The sequence below is a fragment of the Loxodonta africana genome, chromosome 4 (genome assembly GCF_030014295.1).
Source record: "Loxodonta africana isolate mLoxAfr1 chromosome 4, mLoxAfr1.hap2, whole genome shotgun sequence".
In the NCBI taxonomy this organism is placed as follows: domain Eukaryota; kingdom Metazoa; phylum Chordata; class Mammalia; order Proboscidea; family Elephantidae; genus Loxodonta; species Loxodonta africana.
The window spans coordinates 176,937,037-176,958,665 of NC_087345.1; the positions used below are offsets into that span (position 1 = coordinate 176,937,037).

The window sequence follows — 21,629 nt, forward strand, 5'->3', positions numbered from 1 at the left end:
ATTTCCATAGATCTAGGAGAGACCTCCCCCTGAAGTTACCACTGGGAAGCAGCTGTCCCCTCTGCGCCCCAGCTGCCCTGTTGCTGCTCAGGCGCACACAGAAAAGCCCCAGGATGACAAGCCAGGCCCTGCACACTCTCCTGACTCCTCTGACCATCCTGCCTCTGCGTTCCTGTTATACTTAGGTACCTATGATTCCACGCCTCATTTTACAGACCTACTGTTTCTTTGCAGTGGCATCGTTTTCCCATCCGGATCTAAATACGATGTGGTCAGAGGCCTGCACTCCTCAGAGGGAAATTTGGGCTTAGCCTATCTTAAAAGGTTGACAAGTCCGCTCTGGTGACAGTTTGGCATCAAGAGACAAGCTCAATCATCTTAAAGGAGAGGGTTTAAGGGCAGATTTTACGTTTTCCAGTTCTGCAATGACGCACATAGGGACATGTTGCTGGATCCACCTTCCCAATCTTCACTCCTTAGCCAAACAAATACAGGAACACCAATTTCTCCTGCTATGAGTCCCTTAAGGGAAAATATAACTAGTAACCAGTAGTTGTCAAGTTGATTCTGATCCCACGTGTGTTATATTAGAACAGTGCTCCATAGGGTTTTTTTTTTTTTTAATAATTTTTATTGTGCTTGAAGTTAAAGTTTACAAATCAAGTCAGTCTATCACACATAAGCTTATATACACCTTACTCCATACTCCCACTTACTCTCCCCCTAATGAGTCAGCCCGCTACCTCCTTCCAGTCTCTCCTTTCGTGACCATTTTGTCCTGTAGGTGGTCTTTTTACTCTTTTGATGAAGTCTTTAGATGAGCATAGGTGCTTGATTTTTAGGAGCTCCCAGTTATCTGGTTTCTCTTTGTCATTTTTGGTAATGTTTTGTATTCTGTTTATGCCTTGTATTAGGGCTTCTAATGTTGTCCCTATTTTTTCTTCCATGATCTTTATTGTTTTAGTTTTTATGTTTAGGTCTTTGATCCACTTGGAGTTAGATTTTGTGCACTGTGCGAGGTATGGGTCTTGTTTCATTTTTTTGCAAAAGGATATCCAGTTATGCCAGCACCATTTGTTAAAAAGACTATCTTTTCCCCCAATTAACTGACACTGGGCCTTTGTCAAATATCAGCTACTCATATGTGGATGGATTTATATCTGGGTTCTCAATTCTGTTCCGTTGGTCTATGTGCCTGTTGTTGTACCAGTACCAGGCTGTTTTGACTACTGTAGCTGTGTAATATGTTCTAAAATCAGGTAGAGTGAGGCTACCCACTTTCTTCTTCTTTTTCAGTAATGCTTTACTTATCCGGGGCTTCTTTCCCCTCCATATGAAGTTGGTGATTTTTTTCTCCATCACATTAAAAAATGTCATTAGAATTTGGATTGGAAGTGCACTGTATGTATAGATGGCTTTTGGTAGAATAGATATTTTTATTATGTTAAGTCTTCCTATCCATGAGCAAGGTATGTTTTTCCACTTATGTAGGTCCTTTTTAGTTTCTTGCACTAGTACTTTGTAGTTTTCTTTGTATAGGTCTTTTACATCTTTGGTAAGATTTATTCCTAAGTATTTTATCTTCTTGGGGGTTACTGTGAATGGTATTGATTTGGTGATTTCCTCTTTGATGTTCTTTTTGTTGATGTAGAGGAATCCAAGTGATTTTTGTATGTTTATCTTATAACCTGAGTCTCTGCCAAACTCTTCTATTAGTTTCAGTAGTTTTCTGGAGGATTCCTTGGGGTTTTCTGTGTATAAGATCATGTCATCTGCAAATAGAGATAATTTTACTTCCTCCTTGCCAATCTGGATGCCCTTTATTACTTTGTCTAGCCTAATTGCTCTGGCTAGGACCTCTAGCACAATGTTGAATAAGAGCGATGATAAAGGGCATCCTTGTCTGGTTCCTGTTCTCAACGGAAATGCTTTCAGGCTCTCTCCATTTAGAGTGATGTTGGCTGTTGGCTTTGTATAGATGCCCTTTATTATACTGAGGAATTTTCCTTCAATTCCTATTTTGCTGGGAGTTTTTATCATGAATGGGTGTTGGACCTCATCAAATGCCTTTTCTGCATCAATTGATAAGATCATGTGGTTTTTGTCTTTGTTTTATTTATATGGTGGATTACATTAATGGTTTTTCTAATATTAAACCAACTTTGCATACCTGGTATAAATCCTACTTAGTCGTGGTGGATTGTTTTTTTGATATGTTGTTGAATTCTATTGGCTAGAATTTTATTGAGGATTTTTGCATCTATGTTCATGAGGGATATAGGTCTGTAATTTTCTTTTTTTGTGATGTCTTTACCTGGTTTTGGTATCAGGGAAATGGTGACTTCATAGAATGAGTTAGGTAGTATTCCATCATTTTCTATGCTTTGAAATACCTTTAGTAGTAGTGGTGTTAACTCTTCTCTGAAAGTTTGGCAGAACACTGCAGTAAAGCCGTCCGGGCCAGGGATTTTTTTGTTGGGAGTTTTTTGATTACCGTTTCAATCTCTTTTTTTATTATGGGTCTGTTTAGTTGTTCTACTTCTGATTGTGTTAATTTAGGTAGGTAGTGTTTTTCTAGGAATTCATCCATTTCTTCTAGGTTTGCAAATGTGTTAGTATACAACTTTTTATAATAATCTCATATGATTCTTTTAATTTCAGTTGGGTCTGTTGTGATGTGGCCCATCTCGTTTCTTATTCGGGTTATTTGTTTCCTTTCCTGTATTTCTTTAGTCAGTCTGGCCAATGGTTTATCAATTTTGTTAATTTTTTTCAAAGAACCAGCTTTTGGGTTTGTTAATTCTTTCAATTGTTTTTCTGTTCTCTAAATCATAGTTCAGCTCTAATTTTTATTATTTGTTTTCTTCTGGTGCCTGATGGATTCTTTTGTTGCTCACTTTCTATTTGTTCAAGTTTTAGGGACAGTTCTCTGATTCTGGCTCTTTCTTCTTTTTGTATGTGTGCATTTATCGATATAAATTGACCTCTGAGCACTGCTTTTGCTGTGTTCCAGAGGTTTTGATAGGGAGTGTTTTCATTCTCGTTGCATTCTATGAATTTCTTTATTCCCTCCTTAATGTCTTCTATAACCCAGTCTTTTTTCAGGAGGGTATTGTTCAGTTTCCAAGTATTTGATTTCTTTTCCCTAAATTTCTGTTATTGATTTCCACTTTTACGGCCTTGTGGTCTGAGAAGATGCTTTGTAATATTTCGATGTTTTGGATTCCGTAAAGGTTTGTTTTATGACCTAATATGTGGTCTATTCTAGAGAATGTTCCATGTGCGCTAGAAAAAAAAAGTATACTTTGCAGCAGTTGGGTGGAGAGTTCTATATAAGTCTATGAGGTCAAGTTGGTTGATTGTAGCAATTAGGTCTTCCGTGTCTCTATTGAGCTTCTTACTGGAAGTCCTGTCCTTCTCCGAAAGTGGTGTGTTGAAGTCTCCTACTATAATTGTGGAGGTGTCTATCTCACTTTTCAGTTCTGTTGAAGTTTGGTTTATGTATCTTGCAGCCCTGTCACTGGGTGCATAAATATTTAATATGGTTATATCTTCCTGGTCAATTGTCCCTTTAAGCATTATGTAGTGTCCTTCTTTATTCTTTGTGGTAGATTTAACTTTAAAGTCTATTTTGTCAGAAATTAATATTGCTACTCCTGCTCTTTTTTGCTTGTTGTTTGCTTGATATATTTTTTTCCATCCTTTGAGTTTTAGTTTGTCTGTGTCTCTAAGTCTAAGGTGTGTCTCTTGTAGGCAGCATATAGACGATCGTGTGTCTTTATCCAGTCTGAGACTCTCTGTCTCTTTATTGGAGCGTTTAGTCCATTTACATTCAGCGTAATTATAGATAAGTATGTGTTTAGTGCTGTCATTTTGATGCCTTTTTATGTGTGTTGTTGACAATTTCATTTTTCCACTTACTTTTTTGTGCTGAGATGTTTTTGTGAATTGTGTGTTCCTCATTTTCATAGTATTTGACTTTATGTTTGCTGAGTCGTTACGTTTTTCCTGGTTTTTATTTTGAGTTATGGAGTTGTTATACCTCTTGTGGTTACCTTAATATTTACCCCTATTTTTCTGAGTAAAAACCTAACTTGTATTGTCCTATATCGCCTTGTATCGCTCTCCATATGGCAGTTCTATGCCACCTGTATTTAGTCTCTCTTTTTGATTATTGTGATCTTTTACATATTGACTTCAATGATTCCCTATTTTCAGCATTTTCTTTCTTTTTAAAATTAATCTTAATTTGTTTTTGTGATTTCCCTATTTGAGTTGATATCAGGATGTCCTGTTCTGTGACCTTATGTTGTGCTGGTATCTGATATTATTGGTTTTCTGACGAAACAATTTCCTTTAGTATTTCTTGTAGGTTTGGTTTGGTTTTTGAAAATTCTCCAAGCTTCTGTTTATCTGTAAATGTTTTAATTTCGCCTTCATATTTGAGAGACAGTTTTGCTCGATATATGATCCTTGGCTGGCAGTTTTTCTCCTTCAGTGCTCTATATATGTCATCCCATCGCCTTCTTGACTGCATGGTTTCTGCTGAGTAGTCTGAACTTATTCTTATTGATTCTCCTTTGTAGGAGAGCTTTCTTTTATTCCTGGCTGCTTTTAAAATTTTGTCTTTATCTTTGGTTTTGGCAAGTTTCATGATAATATGTCTTGGTGATTTCCTTTTTGGATCAATCTTAAATGGGGTTCCATGAGCATCTTGGATGAATATCCTTTCGTCTTTCATGATGTCAGGGAAATTTTCTACCAACAGATCTTCAACTATTCTCTCTGTATTTTCTGTTATCCCTCCCTGTTCTGGGACTCCAGTCACACGCAAGTTATTCTTCTTGATAGAGTCCCACATGATTCTTATGGTTTCTTCATTTTTTTAAATTCTTTTATCTGATTTTTTTAAGCTATATTGGTGTCAATTCCCTTGTCCTCCACATCCCCCAGCCTGCATTCCAATTGCTTGAGTCTGCTCCTCTGACTTTCTATTGAGTTGTCTAATTCTGTAATTTTACTGTTAATCTTTTGGATTTCTGAATGCTGCCTCTCTATGGGTTCTTGAAGCTTATTAATTTTTCCACTATGTTCTTGAATAATCTTTTTGAGTTCTTCAACTCCTTTATCAGTGTGTTCCTTGGCTTTTTCTGTAGATTGCCTTATTTCATTTCTGAGGTCATCCCTGATGTCTTGAAGCATTCTGTAAATTAGTTTTTTATATTCTGTATCTGGCAATTCCAGGATTGTATCTTCATTTGGGAAAGATTTTGATTCTTTAGTATGGGGAGTTGTAGAAGCAATTATGGTCTGCTTCTTTATGTGGTTTGATATCGACTGCTGTCTCTGAGCCATCTGTAAGATATTGTAGTGATTTTTTCTATATTTGCTCACTGAGTCTTATCTTGTTTTGTTTTCTTTCAATATACGTAGATGGGCTACTAGATTGTGCTGTCTTGATTGCTGTAGCCCTTGAATCACTTATGTCCTATTACCAGCTGGTTTGGGCTGTTACCAGATATACAAGCCTAAGAGTCCATTCACTATTCTTGAGTAGAATCTGATTTTGGGTCATCAAGTGTGCGGTGCAGACTGTCACCTATCCACCTAGAGAAGTAGTGGTGATAGTTGTGTGCACCAGATTCTAGTAGCAGCAGGGGTTCACACTTCAGGGGGGGGCAGGATGCTGATAGGCTTCCCCCAAGTGCTAGTGAGGTAGCTGTGTCTCTATTCCTAAAGCACTTTTGTGGGTGGGCTCTGCAGCTGTACCTTAGGCCCCAATGCAAGTACCTCTACAGATTGGTAGGTGTCACCCTCCTTAGACCCCTAAGGCAGGAGGCTAGGTGGTCTGGGGGGAGCTTCAGCCCTCAGTTCCCCATTGTGGGTCAGTGAGGGCTCTGTTGAACACGCAGAGATATTGGACCTAGGAAACTTGTCTTTCCAGTAATCTGCTAAAACAATTACAGTCAGATGCCTATCAGAATTGCCTTTGCATTATAATAGCCACTTTGTTCCCTGTAGGGATTGAAAGCCCAAGACTGTGGATCACATATGTTTGGCTGGAGCTGGTTCTGTGTTTTTAGTCCAATTAGGGACGGATTTTTGGTCCCTGGGTTTTTTGTAGCTGCTTCTCTCAGGCCAGGAGAATGGGTTAGGAAAAGACCAAAAAAAAAAAAAAAGAAAAAAGAAAGAAAAACCACAGCGCACTTCACTCTGTGGCTCAGGAAATTCCAGTGTTAATGATGCCGCCTGGGAAGCGGGGGGAGGGTTCAGATAAATAGGAGAGAGTAGCACCCTGAATACACACAAAGTTACCTATCTTGCTTGGGATGACTGTTTTAGCTGAGATTCCTGAGGGGCGTGTTGACTGTGTGCTCTGGGGCTGGGGAGAGATTGCCCCCGAGGGTCAGGCCCGCGTCCTGTGCTTGTGCTGTCTCAGAAGCCGTGGTCAGTTCCTCCGCTCCCAGTCCAAAGCCCAGCGCCAAGGTTCCCCGGCTGGGACGCCACACTCCAGGCTCCAAAACCAAATGGTGCCTCCCAGTGAACTCTCGTCCTGTCAGCCGCGTCGCTGCGCTGCCTGCGTGCATTGGCTGGGCTTCCCCCGAGGTCACTTCTGGGGGCTAGGGCTGTGTCCCGTGTTTGCGCCACCTCAGGACGCTGTGCTCAGCTCCCCTGCGCCTAGTCCAAAGCCCGGCGCCAAGGTTTCCTGGCTGGGACACTGGCTCCAGGTTCTGGAAACAGTCGCTGCTTCCCTGTGGTTGTTCGTTCTCAGTCTCTGTCACTCAGGTCAACTCTTTAGATATGTGTTTGATGGTCAGGGTTCGTAGATTGTCATGTATGTGATCAATTCACTTGTTTTTCCGAGTCTTTGTTGCAAGAGGGATCCGAGGTAGCTTCTACCTAGTCAGCCATCTTGGCCCTGCCTCCTCCATAGGGTTTTCAATGGTTGAATTTTTGGAAATTAGATCACCAGGCCTTTCTTTGGCGGTACCTCTAGGTGGACGTGAATCACCTACCTTTTGGTTAGCACTCAAGTATTTTAACTGTTTGCAACTTGATGGTTTGGTTGTAGGATTCTCTCTTTCCCAGCAGGGTACTCTGCCACTACCCCTGTGTTGCTATGATGCTGAACAAGTTTCAGCAGAGCTTCCAGACTAAGACAGAATAGGAAGAAAGGCCTGGAGCTCTGGTTCCAAAAATCAGCCAATGAAAACCCCGTGGATCACTACGGTCTGATCTGTAACCAGTAAGGAGGATGGCACAGAAGCGGGCAGTGTTTCGTACCATTGTGCGCTGTGTCACCCTGAGTTGGGGTCAAGTCAATGGCAGCTAACAACAAGGGAAAATAAGTTTTCCTCTCACCCTAGGAATCGGAACAGAATAAATAAAGGTACGTGGTGGCTAAGCTGCTCAGCAGTTAGGTTTATTAAGCAATGTTTAAGATTCAGAAAACTTGGTTCTCTTCGGTCCCTTTATTTTCAGCTAATTCCAGCAGCCACAGAGTGGGAAGACAGAGGAACTATGGAGATTCCCATCCTCCACCATCTATGGTCACATGCACATCTTATCCCATTTGGAATTGGTGTCTGAGAAAACTTATTGTTTCATTTTAAATATAGTTCTTTAAGACTAGTGAGACATTATAATCCATGTTACAGTATCAGAGGCACAATACACAGCTTCCTGTACTATCTAAAACATTAATAAGCAAAGTAATCTTATGGTTATGTTTTCCCATCAAAATAGTTCTCAGGAAGTCAAGGTGAGAAGAAAATGTGAGCGCCTTTTTCTCCTGAATCCTGTGGGAGACTTGGTCCCCCAGCAGGACAGTGACAAGTACTGGAGGCCCCTGAGTGGAAAGTCTCTCCGTGACACACATGGCGATGCTTCCCTGTTTTCCTATGTCCTGGGAGGGGCCTGACCTACAGAACAGGTGGTCACTCCTGGCTTTCCATCATCCTCACCCCCTGTGCAAGCTGCAGCCTACAATACCTAAGACATTGTAGAAGAGTCACCAAAAAACTGACAAGATGTAAATGGAAAATCCTGACCATGCTGGGATGGCTTCCATGCAGTTCTTAATCCCACTGCTATCACAAGCCACATCCACTGTGTTCTGACCAAGCAAAAGAGCTCCTTCTGTGGCTTTTCACAAACCATTCCAATGCAAAGTTTCCACTCTAATTCCCGCACTGCACACATTAAACCAGCTGACTCCCCTCAGAGCGCTCAGGCTTCTGCTTAGCAAACAGGATTGCCTGGTCCTAGTGTGACTGAATAAAGCATACCACAATGACAAAGCACTTTCCCTTCTATCAGTTACTACTGCTATAATTTAACATTTACCCACAATGACAAAGCACTTTCCCTTCTATCAGTTACTACCGCTATAATTTAACATTTACCCAGAATTAGAAAGGCTTCTAGTACATTTAAAATTAACTTTTACATCTCTATTGCTCACAACCCCAAAAATTCTTAAATTAATGACGTCAAGGCATCTTAAAAATGTGTTAACATGAATGATATCATGGCCCAATGACTACCAGGTTGATTTTTTTTTTTTATATTTCTGTATCAGAGATATTTGAAATTTTGCCTCTACCTTTTCAGGTAATAGTATGACACTTGTGTCAATTAGCATGTGGCACAGGTACACCACTCAGGAAATTATCATTTCCCTTCTTGTGCATCCAAATGATTTTATTGTGAGAACTGGCCCTGCCTTGGAAGACACCAGGCTATAAATTTAAAATAGGCAAATCTAAACAATATATTTGATGGTCAAAAGATAAATAATTATTAAAACATATGCCATATCATTATTACTAATAACAATAGTAAATATTTTTGTGTGGATGTATTGAATCACTGGCTTAGGTCTAGCCTCTATATGCTTATTAGCCTATAAATTTCTCCAAATTATAATTTTGATACTATTGCTTAGGGAACATAAGAACCTGGAAAAGTAGTCTTTTTTTTTCCCCTCTAGAGAGCCTCTGGAGCCCTGGTGGCACAGTGGTTAAGAGCTTGGCTGCTAACCAAGAGATCGGCGGTTCAAATCTACCAGCTGCTCCCTGGGAACCCTGTGGAGCAGTTCTACTCTGTCCTATAGAGTCACTATGAGTCGGAATCACCTCAACGGCAAAGGGACAGAGACTATATCCCTTGACTTGAATGTAAATCAAAGAGGAACACCACACTCCTCCTTATCAGATTTTAAGATTAGGGTTAACTAGAAACACAATCCAGGAGAGCACAGCTATCAGGTTCAGTAAATTTCCAAATCTGTCCAATGTTTGTTCTCAAGTATTGTGAAGATCACAGAACTCAGGCAAATGAGGAAGCACTTTAAAGGGGGTTTTTAATCTGCACTCAGTCTCTGGCTGCTAACCGAAAGGTTGGAGGTTCGAGTCGACCCAGAGGCATTTTGGAAGAAAAGCTTAAAGATCAACTCTCAAAAAATCTGTTATTGATCTCATAAGACCAGATTTAATGGTCTGACTGAGACTAGAAGGACCCCGGTGGTCAAGGCCCCCAGATCTTCTGTTGGCCCAGGATAGGAACCATTCCTGAAGCCAACTCTTCAGACATGGATTGGACTGGACAATGGTTTGGAGAGGGATGCTGGTGAGGAGTGAGCTTCTTGGATCAGGTGGACACTTGAGACTATGATGGCATCTCCTACCTGGAGGGGAAATGAGAGGGTGGAGGGGGTTAGAAGCTGGCGAAATGGACATGAAAAGAGAGTGGAGGGAGAGAGTGGGCTGTCTCATTAGGGGGAGAGTAATTGGGAGTGTGTAGCAGGGTGTATACAGGTTTTTGTGTGAGAGATTAACTTGATTTGTAAACTTTCACTTAAAGCACAATAAAAATTATTTAAAAAAAAAAATCTGTTATTGAAAACCCTTTGGAGCACAGTTCTACTCTGATTCTCACGGGGTCACCATGAGTTGAAATCAACTTGATGGCAACTGGTAACTGGTTAATCTGCTTCGGGAGCACTGGCAGCAAACCCACGCTAAAATCAGGGCTCTCCCTCTAAGCATCAATGCACACGAGAGAGCCCACACTGCGTCTCACTCCTATTTGAGGGGGGCGGGGGTTCTGAGGGAAGGGGAGCTGCAGGCTTCTCTCTTCTTCTCAGATGACCTAAAGCCCCGCCTAGCACATGCCTGTGAACAGACCAAGAGGCCCCTGTAGACCTGGGGCAGCCAAGTAGGGAATTCTTTGGTTTTGTAAACAGGAAACTAAACCAGCAATCATTTCCCCTCCATTTTCAAAAGGAATCCCATGACCTCTCCTCTTTCCTCCAAGGAGCACAGTTTGAAAAGTAACTGTACAACCTGGATAGGCCATGAACCATTACCACACCAAACCAAACCCAGTGCCATCGAGTCGATTCCAACTCATAGCGACACTATAGGACAGAACAGAACTGCCCCTTAGAGTTTCCAAGGAGCGCCTGGCGGATTCGAACTGCTGACCCTTTGGTTAGCAGCCATAGCACTTAACCACTATGACGCCAGTGTTTCCATGAAGCATTAGGCACAATATATTCTTAGTGGAGGCAGAAGGTCGCCTAAATATTAAATCAACACATTCTAATAGAGTAGCCACAAAACAGCTGAAAGTTGCTTTGGAAACTCTCTTAGTCTGGGCTCCATGTAATCATCCCATTTTGGAACTATAAGAGTCATACCACACAATTTGCTCTAAAAGATGTGTAAATGATGCCTAGATAATTTAAGTATACTGTCCGAGGTTATACAGTGGCAGACCTGGAACAAGATCTGTCCTCCACGGCTGTTCCACCTCCTGTCTAAAAGATCACACTGCCCTCAGTTTGCAGCAGTAACAGCTCTACTGAAGTTTCCTCCCTCCCTTGACCTTTTGATTTTAAAGTTACTGTAACTCTGCATTAAAAAACCAAACCACCAATCCAGTTGGTACTGAGTCAATTCCAACCCTCTGCATTACAAATGAACAAATCATTCACATGGTTAAGAAATTTATATTGATATGTAGTGACGTATAAAGAGCCCTGGTGGCACAGTGGTTAAGTGTTCATTTGCTAACTAAAAAGGGTGGCAGTTTGAACTCACCAGCCACTCTGCAGAAGAACGGTGTGGCAGTCTGCTTCTGTAAAGATTACAGCCTTGGAAACCCTACGGGGCAGTTCTACTCTGTCCTGTAGGGTTGCTATGAGTTGGAATCAACTCAATGGCAATGAGTTTGATTTTTTTGTTGTTGTTGTTTAGTATATGTATAGTATTCATTTCCTTTTACTGGACTACACTGTAATTCTAATAGAAAGTTCAGTTGTTTATTATAATTATAGAATAAGATATGACATATCATGTGTGAAGCCTTTGCCTGGGACTTGATAACATCAAAACATCTGAACAAAACCAACAACCACCACTACGAAAACAAGGAAGGAAGGAAAGGAGGGAGGGAGAGAGGGAAGAAGGAAGACGGAAAGAGAGAGAGAGAGAGAAATCCATCACTAACCTGGATTTGTAGCCCTGATATCATATAGTACATGATACCAAGAAACAAGATACTCAGTCACTTTACTGACTGAGATTATTCGGCTCAATGTTCTGTTACTAAATAAACATAAGCCTGCCTCTGAGAAGTTGCTCCTGGTGACTGCAGTTAAGCTGTGCTATGCTGTTGCCTTTACTGAGTCTCAGAAACACTGAAAAAATTTTCACTGCATCTGGATCCATCTCCAGCTGAGATGAAAACCCACTTTCAAAACTGCAGTCTGCCTCATAACAGAACATGCAATTACTACAGAACCTGTGGTTTCTCTTTAATAGGCTTTAAGGAAATGAAGTATTCTTTACCTTTCTCGTGAGTGGCACTTCAATGGGGACGGGAACGACTTCAGCGAGCAGGCAGCCGTAAAATGCTACCATGAAAGCAGCAGGGTCGTTGTTAGGAAATACCAGTGCTACCTGAAACAGACAGAACCCGGGAAGCAGAGGAGAGAGACACACCACTATGAAAACAAATCTTAACATTAAAACGTTCCCAATATGTTAACATGTTACATGCTGTATTCTGCTTTTTAAGATACCATAAAAGGATTTCATCTTCCACAGGCACTGGGGTTAAAAGTTTAAATAAGAATGGATGCTGGCATAAAACTTAGGTGCTCTTTTTTTATTTGTGCAGATATTTAATGTTTATATGAAAATTTGCCAAACTTTTATGTTATCACCAATTGTTTAACAAATATTTCATCCAATTTCCCTAGACTTTTAAAATTGTGAACCATTTAATTGGTCTGGAATTAATTTTAGTATTTGCTGTGTAGCTAATTCAATGTATATACAACCTTGCTCCGTTGCTACCCAAAGTTACTTATTAAGTAATCCTTCCTCAGTCTCTAGTTTTAGAAAGCTTCATTTATGACATAAAGTTTTAATAGACAATCCTATTTCTGGGTTCTCCATTATGCTCTGCAGAACTCTGCTTCTATTTTTAACCTAAGTTCCTCTCATTTGCTGCTTCAGCATTAGAGCTATTCTTCCTTAGGGACAGTTACCTCTGGCATGTTTTCATAAGTACATAAAAACTATGATTTAGAAACCATGTATTATTATTGCATTACTACATTCTGGAATTTAATTAATTTTTTTTCAAAATTTTCTAACTGTAAGTTATTGATTCTACCAAGCACAGCTAAATAAGACAGTCTAATTTCCCAGTATCTAAACAAGCAGGTTGGCCAAGAGATTCAGATGGTACTGAGGAGCAGGCCCTATCTTAAATTCCACCATGCTGACAATTTTGCAACATAAATAGCTGGTGGAAACAAAACGAAGTTTTGGATCCTATGTAGATTTCCTTCCTATATGGCATTCCTAAACTTGGGGGAATATATTTAAAATAAAGGTACGCCCAGGGTACTGGGTGTATTTAAACTTGGGGGAATACATTTACTTCAAAATAAAGGTCAAAATTCACTAAGGGAAAAAAAAAAAAAAAGCCTTCTGAACTTGTTTTAAAATGTATTATTATACATATCCTTTGCATTGTTTTGATAAGGAAAAAAAAATTAACCACAAAAGTTTTTAGATAATTAAATTGGCAAAGCCACGTGTCTTACTTTATATTAAAACCTAACCGGAATATTGTTAGTACAAGAGAGCTCAGTATTAATTTCAGATGATGAGATGTCACTAGGTCTCAAAGCCAGAAATCTTGTGTGAGGTATTTATATGATGGAATCCTGTCTGTCACTCAGCCACAATAAGCATTTAATTTCACTGTCATTGAGGCAGTGCTCTTTTAGACTCTAAACTGCAAGGTTTGTTATTTGTTTTGTTTTTTTACAATTTGCTTTAAGGATGAGGCATCTGCACTTACATCATTCTTATTAAGGTTTCCTTATATATCTGAGTCAGCCACAAATCGTGTTTTATTGTTAGACTCTGGAGTAATCACAGTGCAATACTGGAAAAATATATAGATGCAGAATTTTTATAAACCCTGCGGTGTCAGTTTCCTTTAATAATTTTTTTTTTTTTATGTATTCCCTCGACACTTCATTATGCCACATTATCCCTAGAGCAGAACAGCCATCACCAAATCAGGAGCTGAGAGACACACTGCTGAGGTCTGCGTTAAGGCCTTTCATGGCAAACTGCTTCCCAACCACCTTGTCCACTCCCCTTCCACTGATCTTCATATGCCCAGCTCTATGGTTCAGGTGAACGGCCTTTTCCTTCTTTGGCCCACCACAGACCTTCCCATCTGACTTCCTTTTTCACACTATCTGCAACTACCTGACCAAGAGTGGACATGCTTACCTCACCCCCCAGAGGCCTTCTCAGATTCCCAGTGGCTCCCCCAAATGAAAAAGACATTTATCCTTCCCAAACAGTTCTGTGTCTCTCTTAAGACCTCTTATGGGGTCCTTTAACACTTCCCAATTTACACAGAAGCTATTACTAATATGCCTTTACATCTGTTTTAGCACTTCACGCTTCCTGAGGACAGGCTTCACATGTGATCATCTTTACATCTTCCATAGCTCCAACTGTAATATCTTAGTTTTAGATATTATAAATATCTTTTCTAAAGCCCATGAATGTAATCTCCAAATTGCACTAACAGAAGTCACCCACGCGAAAAGTCCTATAATTTTATGCTAGGGACCTGCTCATTATGTTGGGGAAAACTGTATTTTATTAAAAAATAATTTTCAAAGAGAATGAGAATCCGTTTATTGCAATAGCAGGTTGCTATCAATTAAACACTGTAATTACATGTGCTTATTTAATAATTATTCATACGTAAGTACCAGATGCTAACCATATGAACAGTTCAAGGAAAAATTTTGAAAAGTAGCCCCCATAAAAAGCCAAGCCGTCCTTTGTTGAAAATCTCATTACATACTTTATTCTATCACAACTGTGCCTCCACAGTCTTCCTAACATCTCAGTTGAGCACAGGCAGTTTATTACGCAATGATTATTGTACAGGAATTTCAAGAATCTGGGTCACTATGCATCAGAACTGACTCACAGGCATTGAGTTCTGATTGGAGTCTTACTAAGAATGAAATTTTTAAGAAACTACACTACTAAGACTGTGGGCCAACTTACAGATAAGGAAAACACTGCTCTGAAATTGTCATTCATAAGCTAGAGTCAATCTTATCCAAAAATAGAAAGAATCACACTTAATCACAGAATCCTACAGCTGGCAGAAACCTTTAAAAATTCCCATGGCCCATGTATATATAATATCTCAAGTAAACCACAGCTCATGTTCTCATTGGTCTATGGTGCTCAAACATCTTTAAAGAATTCATACGGGGTTCTTCGCATGCAGGTAGGATAACCCAGTCTTGGGGTCTCTAAGATATATAATAGCATGTAGTAAAAAAGGTACTGTATTTGAAGACAAGAAACTGGGTTCTATATCTAGCCCCACATCTAAATTGCTATATAAAGCTTGGACAACATTCTTACCTGTTCTGGGTCTAATATTAAAATGGAAATACTAATACTGGTCCTCTGTAACATACCAGATTGCAGTAAAAATAAAATAAAAAATAGCTTTCCAATGAAAGACGGGAGCCTGTATCAAGAAATTTAACACTGAGAAAGGAACAGTGACAACAATTTGCTGCCAAGCATGTCTCTCTTACCATCTAATGTTTATAAAAAAAAAAAAGCTTTAATTATAATTATCCTGGTGGCCAGGCCCATGACACTATTTCTACGACAGTGGTTAAGATCACTGGCTTTGGAGTTTGACAGACTTCTATGACATTTACTGGTTATAGAACCTCATCTAATGATTTGATATTAACCTCTCTAAGCCTGAGCATCCTTCTGTATATAAAAGGGGAGAAACACTAAAACTTAGTTCCCTGAGTTGCCGTAAAGATTAAAGAACAAACTGCAGGTAACCACTCCTGTTTCACAGTAAATGCTAAGAAAGCTTTACTTAGCAGGATTATTATTAGGAAAAGCTAACCTCTGGAATCTGAAATGGTAGGTATATTTTTGACATAAGACTATGCATTTTGAAAATCCAACACTTTAAATTGCACTTACCCTATCTCCAGGTCGCACCATAGGTTCTTGTTTTGTACCTAATTTATGTAGAATGTTGTAAGCAACCTTCATACTTCTTGTCCACAGTTTGCCTAGCAATACAAATCACAAAGGCAATTAATTGGACTATCATACTCACAGATTTTCAGTTATGCATATATGTATACATTAAACTACAGATATTACCTCTCCAAATGAAATTACATCACATGCATCTATTTGTTTCTTGTATATGTGAGCCACAAGTAACTCGTTAGAGACAATAACGGAAATGGGAACCAGGTAGTCAGAATGGAAAATGTTCTGAATTACTGGGCTAGGGACTGTGGGGGCCATGGTCTCGGGGAACATGCAGCTCGACTGGCATAACATGGTTTACAAAGAAAATGTTCTACATTTTATTTTGCTGAGTAGCATCTGGGGTCTTAAAAAGCCTGTGAGCAGCCATCTAAGAAATCCCACTGGTCTTGCTCCTTTAGAAGCAAGGAAGAGTGAAGAAAATTAAACATACAAGGGAAAGAAAGATTAGTCCAGAGGACTAACGGACCACAACTACCACGGCCTCCACCAGACTGAGTCCAGTACAACTAGTTGGTGCCTGGCTACCACCGACTGCTCTGACAGGGATCACAATAGAGGGTCCCAGCCAGAGCTGGAGAAAAATGTAGAACAAAATTCTAACTCACAAAAAACGATCAGGTTTACTGGCCTGACAGAGGCTGGAGAAATCCCGAGAGTATGGCCTCTGGACACCCTTTTAGCTCAGTAATGAAGTCACTCCCGAGCTTCACCCTTCAGCCAAAGATTAGACAGGCCCATAAAACAAAACGAGACTAAAGGGGGCCACCAGCCCAGGGGCAAGGACTAGAAGGCAGGAGGGGACAGGAAAGCTGATAACAGGGAACCCAAGATAGAGAAGGGAGAGTGTTGACATGTCATGGGGTTGTTAACCAATGTCATAAAACAATGTGCACTAACTGTTCAATGAGAAGCTAGTTTGTTCTGTAAATCTTCATTTAAAGTAAAATTTAAAAAAAAAGAATAGAAAATGTTCCAAGTCAGTGAAGAGTAGACTTTTTAAAAACAAAACTTCAGGAGAGAGAAGAAAAATGAGGAAAAATAAAAACCAAGCTTTAGGACTGTCTTCTGATTTTATCTATGTGAGGGAGGAAGCTGATGATACTTGTATTATTACAAGGTTATCATTAGTTGAGCTAGTATTCAGCCATGGAAACTGGGGATGAGGGGTCCTTAAGAAATTCTCTCAGCAGAACTGACAAAGTTTACCCAAAGGTTTTTTTTAAATTTTTTTTTCATTTTAAGCATTCAAGTCATTCTGTGTCCCTGCGATTAAGATGGGAAACAAAAGCTAGCAACCTCATCCCATCAGAGAAGGTTGAACATTTGATGAGGTACCCCAACAACAGAACTTCTCTTAGTGTGCAAAGACCTACAGCAAAGTTTCTGTCATTATTATCACAGAAACTGTGGGGGGAGGACTTTTAGAGCATAAAACATGGGAGGACTCCATATAGCAGTAGCTACTGATGCTGTTTTAAGTTGTGCAAAAGAACACATTTTCTTTATTAATACATCCCTTCTTAGACGATTGTAGTCAATGCAAAGACAACTGAAAACAGGTTTTACAGGTTCATTCAAACACTTGACTGATTTCCTTTCTTTCCCAAGTCCAAAATTTCTCACCTTTGAACTTTCTTAACCTAAGTGTTTTAGAGTTGAATCCCTGAACCTTGATAAGGATTACTGTAAATTCCTTATCAGGAATAATTGTAGGATTATTTTAAATTTGAGTACTGTTAACATTTTGAATTCTAGAAAAATTACCACAAAGCAGGATTAAAAACAGGAATAGGGAGAGGGAGAGAGAGAGAGAGAGATTTGATAAAAAACAATACACCATGAAGAATTTGAAGATTTCAAGTCCCTGTCTTCATCTCGGCGCCAGGCAATTCCTCAGCATTGTCCAGGTGTTGGTCTGAATAGTCTGAGCTGAAGTATAAATGACTGTAAAACGTAATAAAAGTTCTAGAATACATAAAGGCCTTTTACAACCTAGTCTCAGCCACCTAAGCTTCAAAGAGCTTTTCAGAAGTACTCAAGGCCTTAGAAGTTGTATTAGTGTAACAGTAGCACAAAAAAGTTAAATAAAATGTTTCCTATAAATGCAATAACTGTTTAAATCTTTTTTCCATTTTAAATGTAAAAGCCAAATTAAAAAAAAAAATTTTTTTTATTACATTTTGAAAAAAGTAAAAACCACCACCCTTAATTTGTTTTATTTTGTATTTATTTTATAGCTACTCAAATTAATGTTATTACTGTATATCTACCACAGGATTTATCAACTTGTCTTCTTAGTATTTGGTGGGCAAAGAAAATGCCTTAATCATCTTTGAGGCCTCTCATTTCTAGGACAATTTCTGTTACATGGTATGTGCTCAACACACTTCTTGCGTGTTTTGTCATAAGCATGCTATAATAGAGGATAAAATTATAATATGCCTTTTAGCACACTTCTTGAGTACTTAAAGGAATTACTAGATATGGAATTTTATTCATTCCCAACTCTTTAAGTGTCCCCTCATCAACAATGCAGTCCTCAAGACTGGCCACTTCACAGTCATTTGGTATCTGTTGGGGTGGGAGAAATGTATTTTTTTTTTTCCCTAAAAATATCATCAGCCCATTAGAAATAATTCGGGGAGACTTTACTAATAAAAACAAAATTATTTTGTCTCTTCAGATCTCTTTAATGTGAACAATATTAGGGAACTATTAGAGTTGAACAATTACAATCAATTGGTTGTAACTGAAAAAATCGATTTGTTGTAAGTGAACAAATCAACACAATCTAACAATTACCACCATTATATTTTGCTGGAGTTCCAACTTCCTTCTGAGCTTGGAAACCTAAAGTCAACGTCACCATAAATTCATAGAAAAGTCAACTGACAATAAATAGTTTGAAAAGAACAAAACACAGTACTATACTTTTGACAAAATTCTAGAAATACACTTGTTATTTTTCAAACAGAAAAGGAAAGAATACATTCAATTGCTCATTTAAGTTAGAGAAGATGTGAAAATGATGTAAATATTACTCAAATTGAAATTAATTTTCATTTCACTTGGAATTTAATGAGGAATAGGCAATTGTCCAGAGAATATAACTGTAACCAGGCAGACAGGTAAGTAAAGAGGGGCTTATGGCAAGTACCTTGAACATAGAGCTAGGCTGGAGCACCATGGCTATAAAACCTGGAAATGTGTGGGAGTTTCAGAACCACATCCTCAACAAAGCAAAAAGAAGTGTGTATAAAGTCTGCCCAATGCTTTTCTAGCTCAAGAATCTAAATCCCTTAGGATATCTGGAGGCAGGAGCCCAGTTATAAAGCAAAAAGAGGAAAAAGAATAAATAAGCATTTGCTTGATAGAAAAATCACACTGCAACAAAGCAAAATGAATTTACAGATATCTCACTATAGCCAGAGAGGAGATAGAGGAGAAAGATACCGAAAAGATTCTACTGAGTAAGAGAAATTAGTTGTATAGTACTATTTATTTTTATTAATTTAAGATTATGAAATGTCATGCGTACTGTTTAGCTCAATGATTAAACACTGGGCTGCTAACTGAAAGATCAGCAGTTCGAACACACCAGCTACTCCAGGGGAGAAAAGACCTGGTGATCTGTTTCCTTAAAGATTATAGCCTAGGAAATCCTTTGGGGCAGTTCTATCCTGTCCTATAGGGTCCCTATGAGTAGGATAGATTCCATGGCACACAACAACAACATGGGTACTCTTTAGTATGTCCTTTGAAATTTAAATTAGTAAATGGAAAACAAAGATTTTTTTGTTTGTTTACAATCTTCATTCACCATCTATACTGTCTATTAAAAATCCTAAGTTTCTCGGCTGGGAATTCTGCTACCCTAGGACTGAACATAAAGAAAACAAAAATCCTCACAACTGGACCAATAAGCAACACCATGATCAACAGAGAAAATACTGAAGTTGTCAAAGATTTGATTTTACTTGGATCTACAATCAACACCCATGGAAGCAAGAGTCATGAAATCAAATTTGCCGAAAAAGACCTCTTGAAAGTGTTAAAAAGCAAAGATATTACCTTGAAAACGAAGGCGCGCTTGACCTAAACCATGGTGGTTTCATTCGCTTCACATGCATGTTGAAAGCTGGACCATGAATAAAGAAGACCAAAGAAGAACAGATGCCTTTGAATTATGAGGTTGGCGAAGAATACTGAACCATGGACTGCCTAAAGAACGAACAAATCTGTCTTGGAAGAAGTACAGCCAGAATGCTTCTTAGATGCAAGGATGGCAAGACTTCATTCCATGTACTTTGGACATGTTACCAGGAGGGATCAGTCCCTGGAAAAGGACATCATGCTTGATAAAGTAGAGGGTCAGCGAAAAACAGGAAGACCGTCAACAGGATGGACTGACAAAGAGGCTGCAATAATGGGCTCAAGCATAATGACTGTGAGGATGGCGCAGGATCAGGCAGTGTTTCGTTCTGTCATATACAGAGTTGCTATGAGTTGGAACTGACTCGACAGCACCTAACAACAACAACAGGACTTTTCAAGAAGTTAAATTATACGGTTGAAGGGAAGCTACAATACTTTAAATATTATAGTCATTCAATAATATCAAGTTACTAGGTAACAGAACAAATCTCATTTACTTAACTTTTCTGAGTCCTTCAGCAAAATGTACTCATTAAATGCTCATTTATTTTAAAGTGTCCCTACATAGTGCTTTTCTATGGTTTTCATTGTATTAGTCAACATTTTCATTTTATGTCCTGATGAGCTGCAATTTTACATTTTGAAATGTATCCTTGAACAAGTAAAAACCAAATCTGACCTACAGCATTTTACTTATATAGATGACCAAAATGAAATGTAAACAATTTAAAAGCAGGAGTTGAAACGCTTTGGTGTAGACACATGTAGCCCAAATTTCGTATATAGCATTCAGTCTTTGTCTTACACCTCAAATTTGCCTTAAACTTGCAAGAAGAGGAAGGAATTAGCCACTATTCTGTTCAACATTCCATCATTAGAAGAAGGGCTATACTTTTAATATAGATTAAAAGCCCCTTGGGAATGATGTCATACCTATCTTTGTATTCCCAAGCCCCAGTACCATGCCCATACATAGTAAATGCTTAATAAGTCTTAATAAATGCTTGATGGTTGAAAGAATGAATGCGTGCACTCATGATGCATACAGGCTGGTCCCAGAATGTCCCAGTATACAGACAGGTAGGCCTTGGAACTACCAACAGTTAAGGAGCAGCAATTCCAAGTATACAATTATCTTTGAGGCAGAATTTGACCAAAGCTGATGAGGGTTACACAGAAAAGTATTCCATCTTTTAGGCTGAATAAATGTGCTCTACTTCCAAGAGCATATTTAAAAGAAAGAAAAGAAATAAAACTTATGCCTCATCATAAGTGACATACTCCTATATCCATCTAAAATTACCCAGTGAAGCTATAAAAACAAAGAGGCTATGCTCTTGAACCTAAATCCTATTTCTGCCAATGAAACCTCCATGCACAGGATAATTGCTTTGAGTTTACAGCTGGTGCCTCCAGGAATATCTCATCCCCACAAAGGCCGGACCCTACTTATGTTCCACTATTCAATATAACATCTGGCTTTGACCAACTGTTGATGCTGGGATACATTTCTTTGTTTCTTACCTGCAAATGGGAAGTATATTGATGTCATAAAAACAAAACAATAATAAAGCTAATCTAACCTCACACGCGCTGACAGACGTAAGAGGAGTCATTCTGGTCTTTTAGTCATTGAGCTAGTCTTTCTGCAAAGCTAAAGCAGAATGTGAGAATTGCCTGCTTTCTCCACATCCCCTTATTCCTGGAACAAGGGGGAAAGAATCTGTCTGGTACAGTTAACTACTCGCAAAGTGTTTACCATCTGCATTAACTGTATTGAATGAAGCATTTTAAAAAAGCTTGCTCTTT

General features: G+C 39.0%; 1 protein-coding gene across 2 annotated transcripts in view; it reads right to left on the reverse strand.

Annotated features, from left to right (window-relative positions):
* DIP2C (disco interacting protein 2 homolog C) overlaps positions 1 to 21,629 on the reverse strand; it is a 657,451-nt gene that overhangs the window by 207,518 nt on the left and 428,304 nt on the right. For both annotated transcript variants that reach the window (XM_064285066.1, XM_064285065.1), the window contains 2 exons: positions 15,585 to 15,676; positions 11,856 to 11,966 (listed from right to left, as the gene is read on the reverse strand). In XM_064285066.1, the coding sequence (XP_064141136.1) occupies positions 11,856 to 11,966; positions 15,585 to 15,676 (203 nt within the window). The remainder of the gene's footprint in view (positions 1 to 11,855; positions 11,967 to 15,584; positions 15,677 to 21,629) is intronic.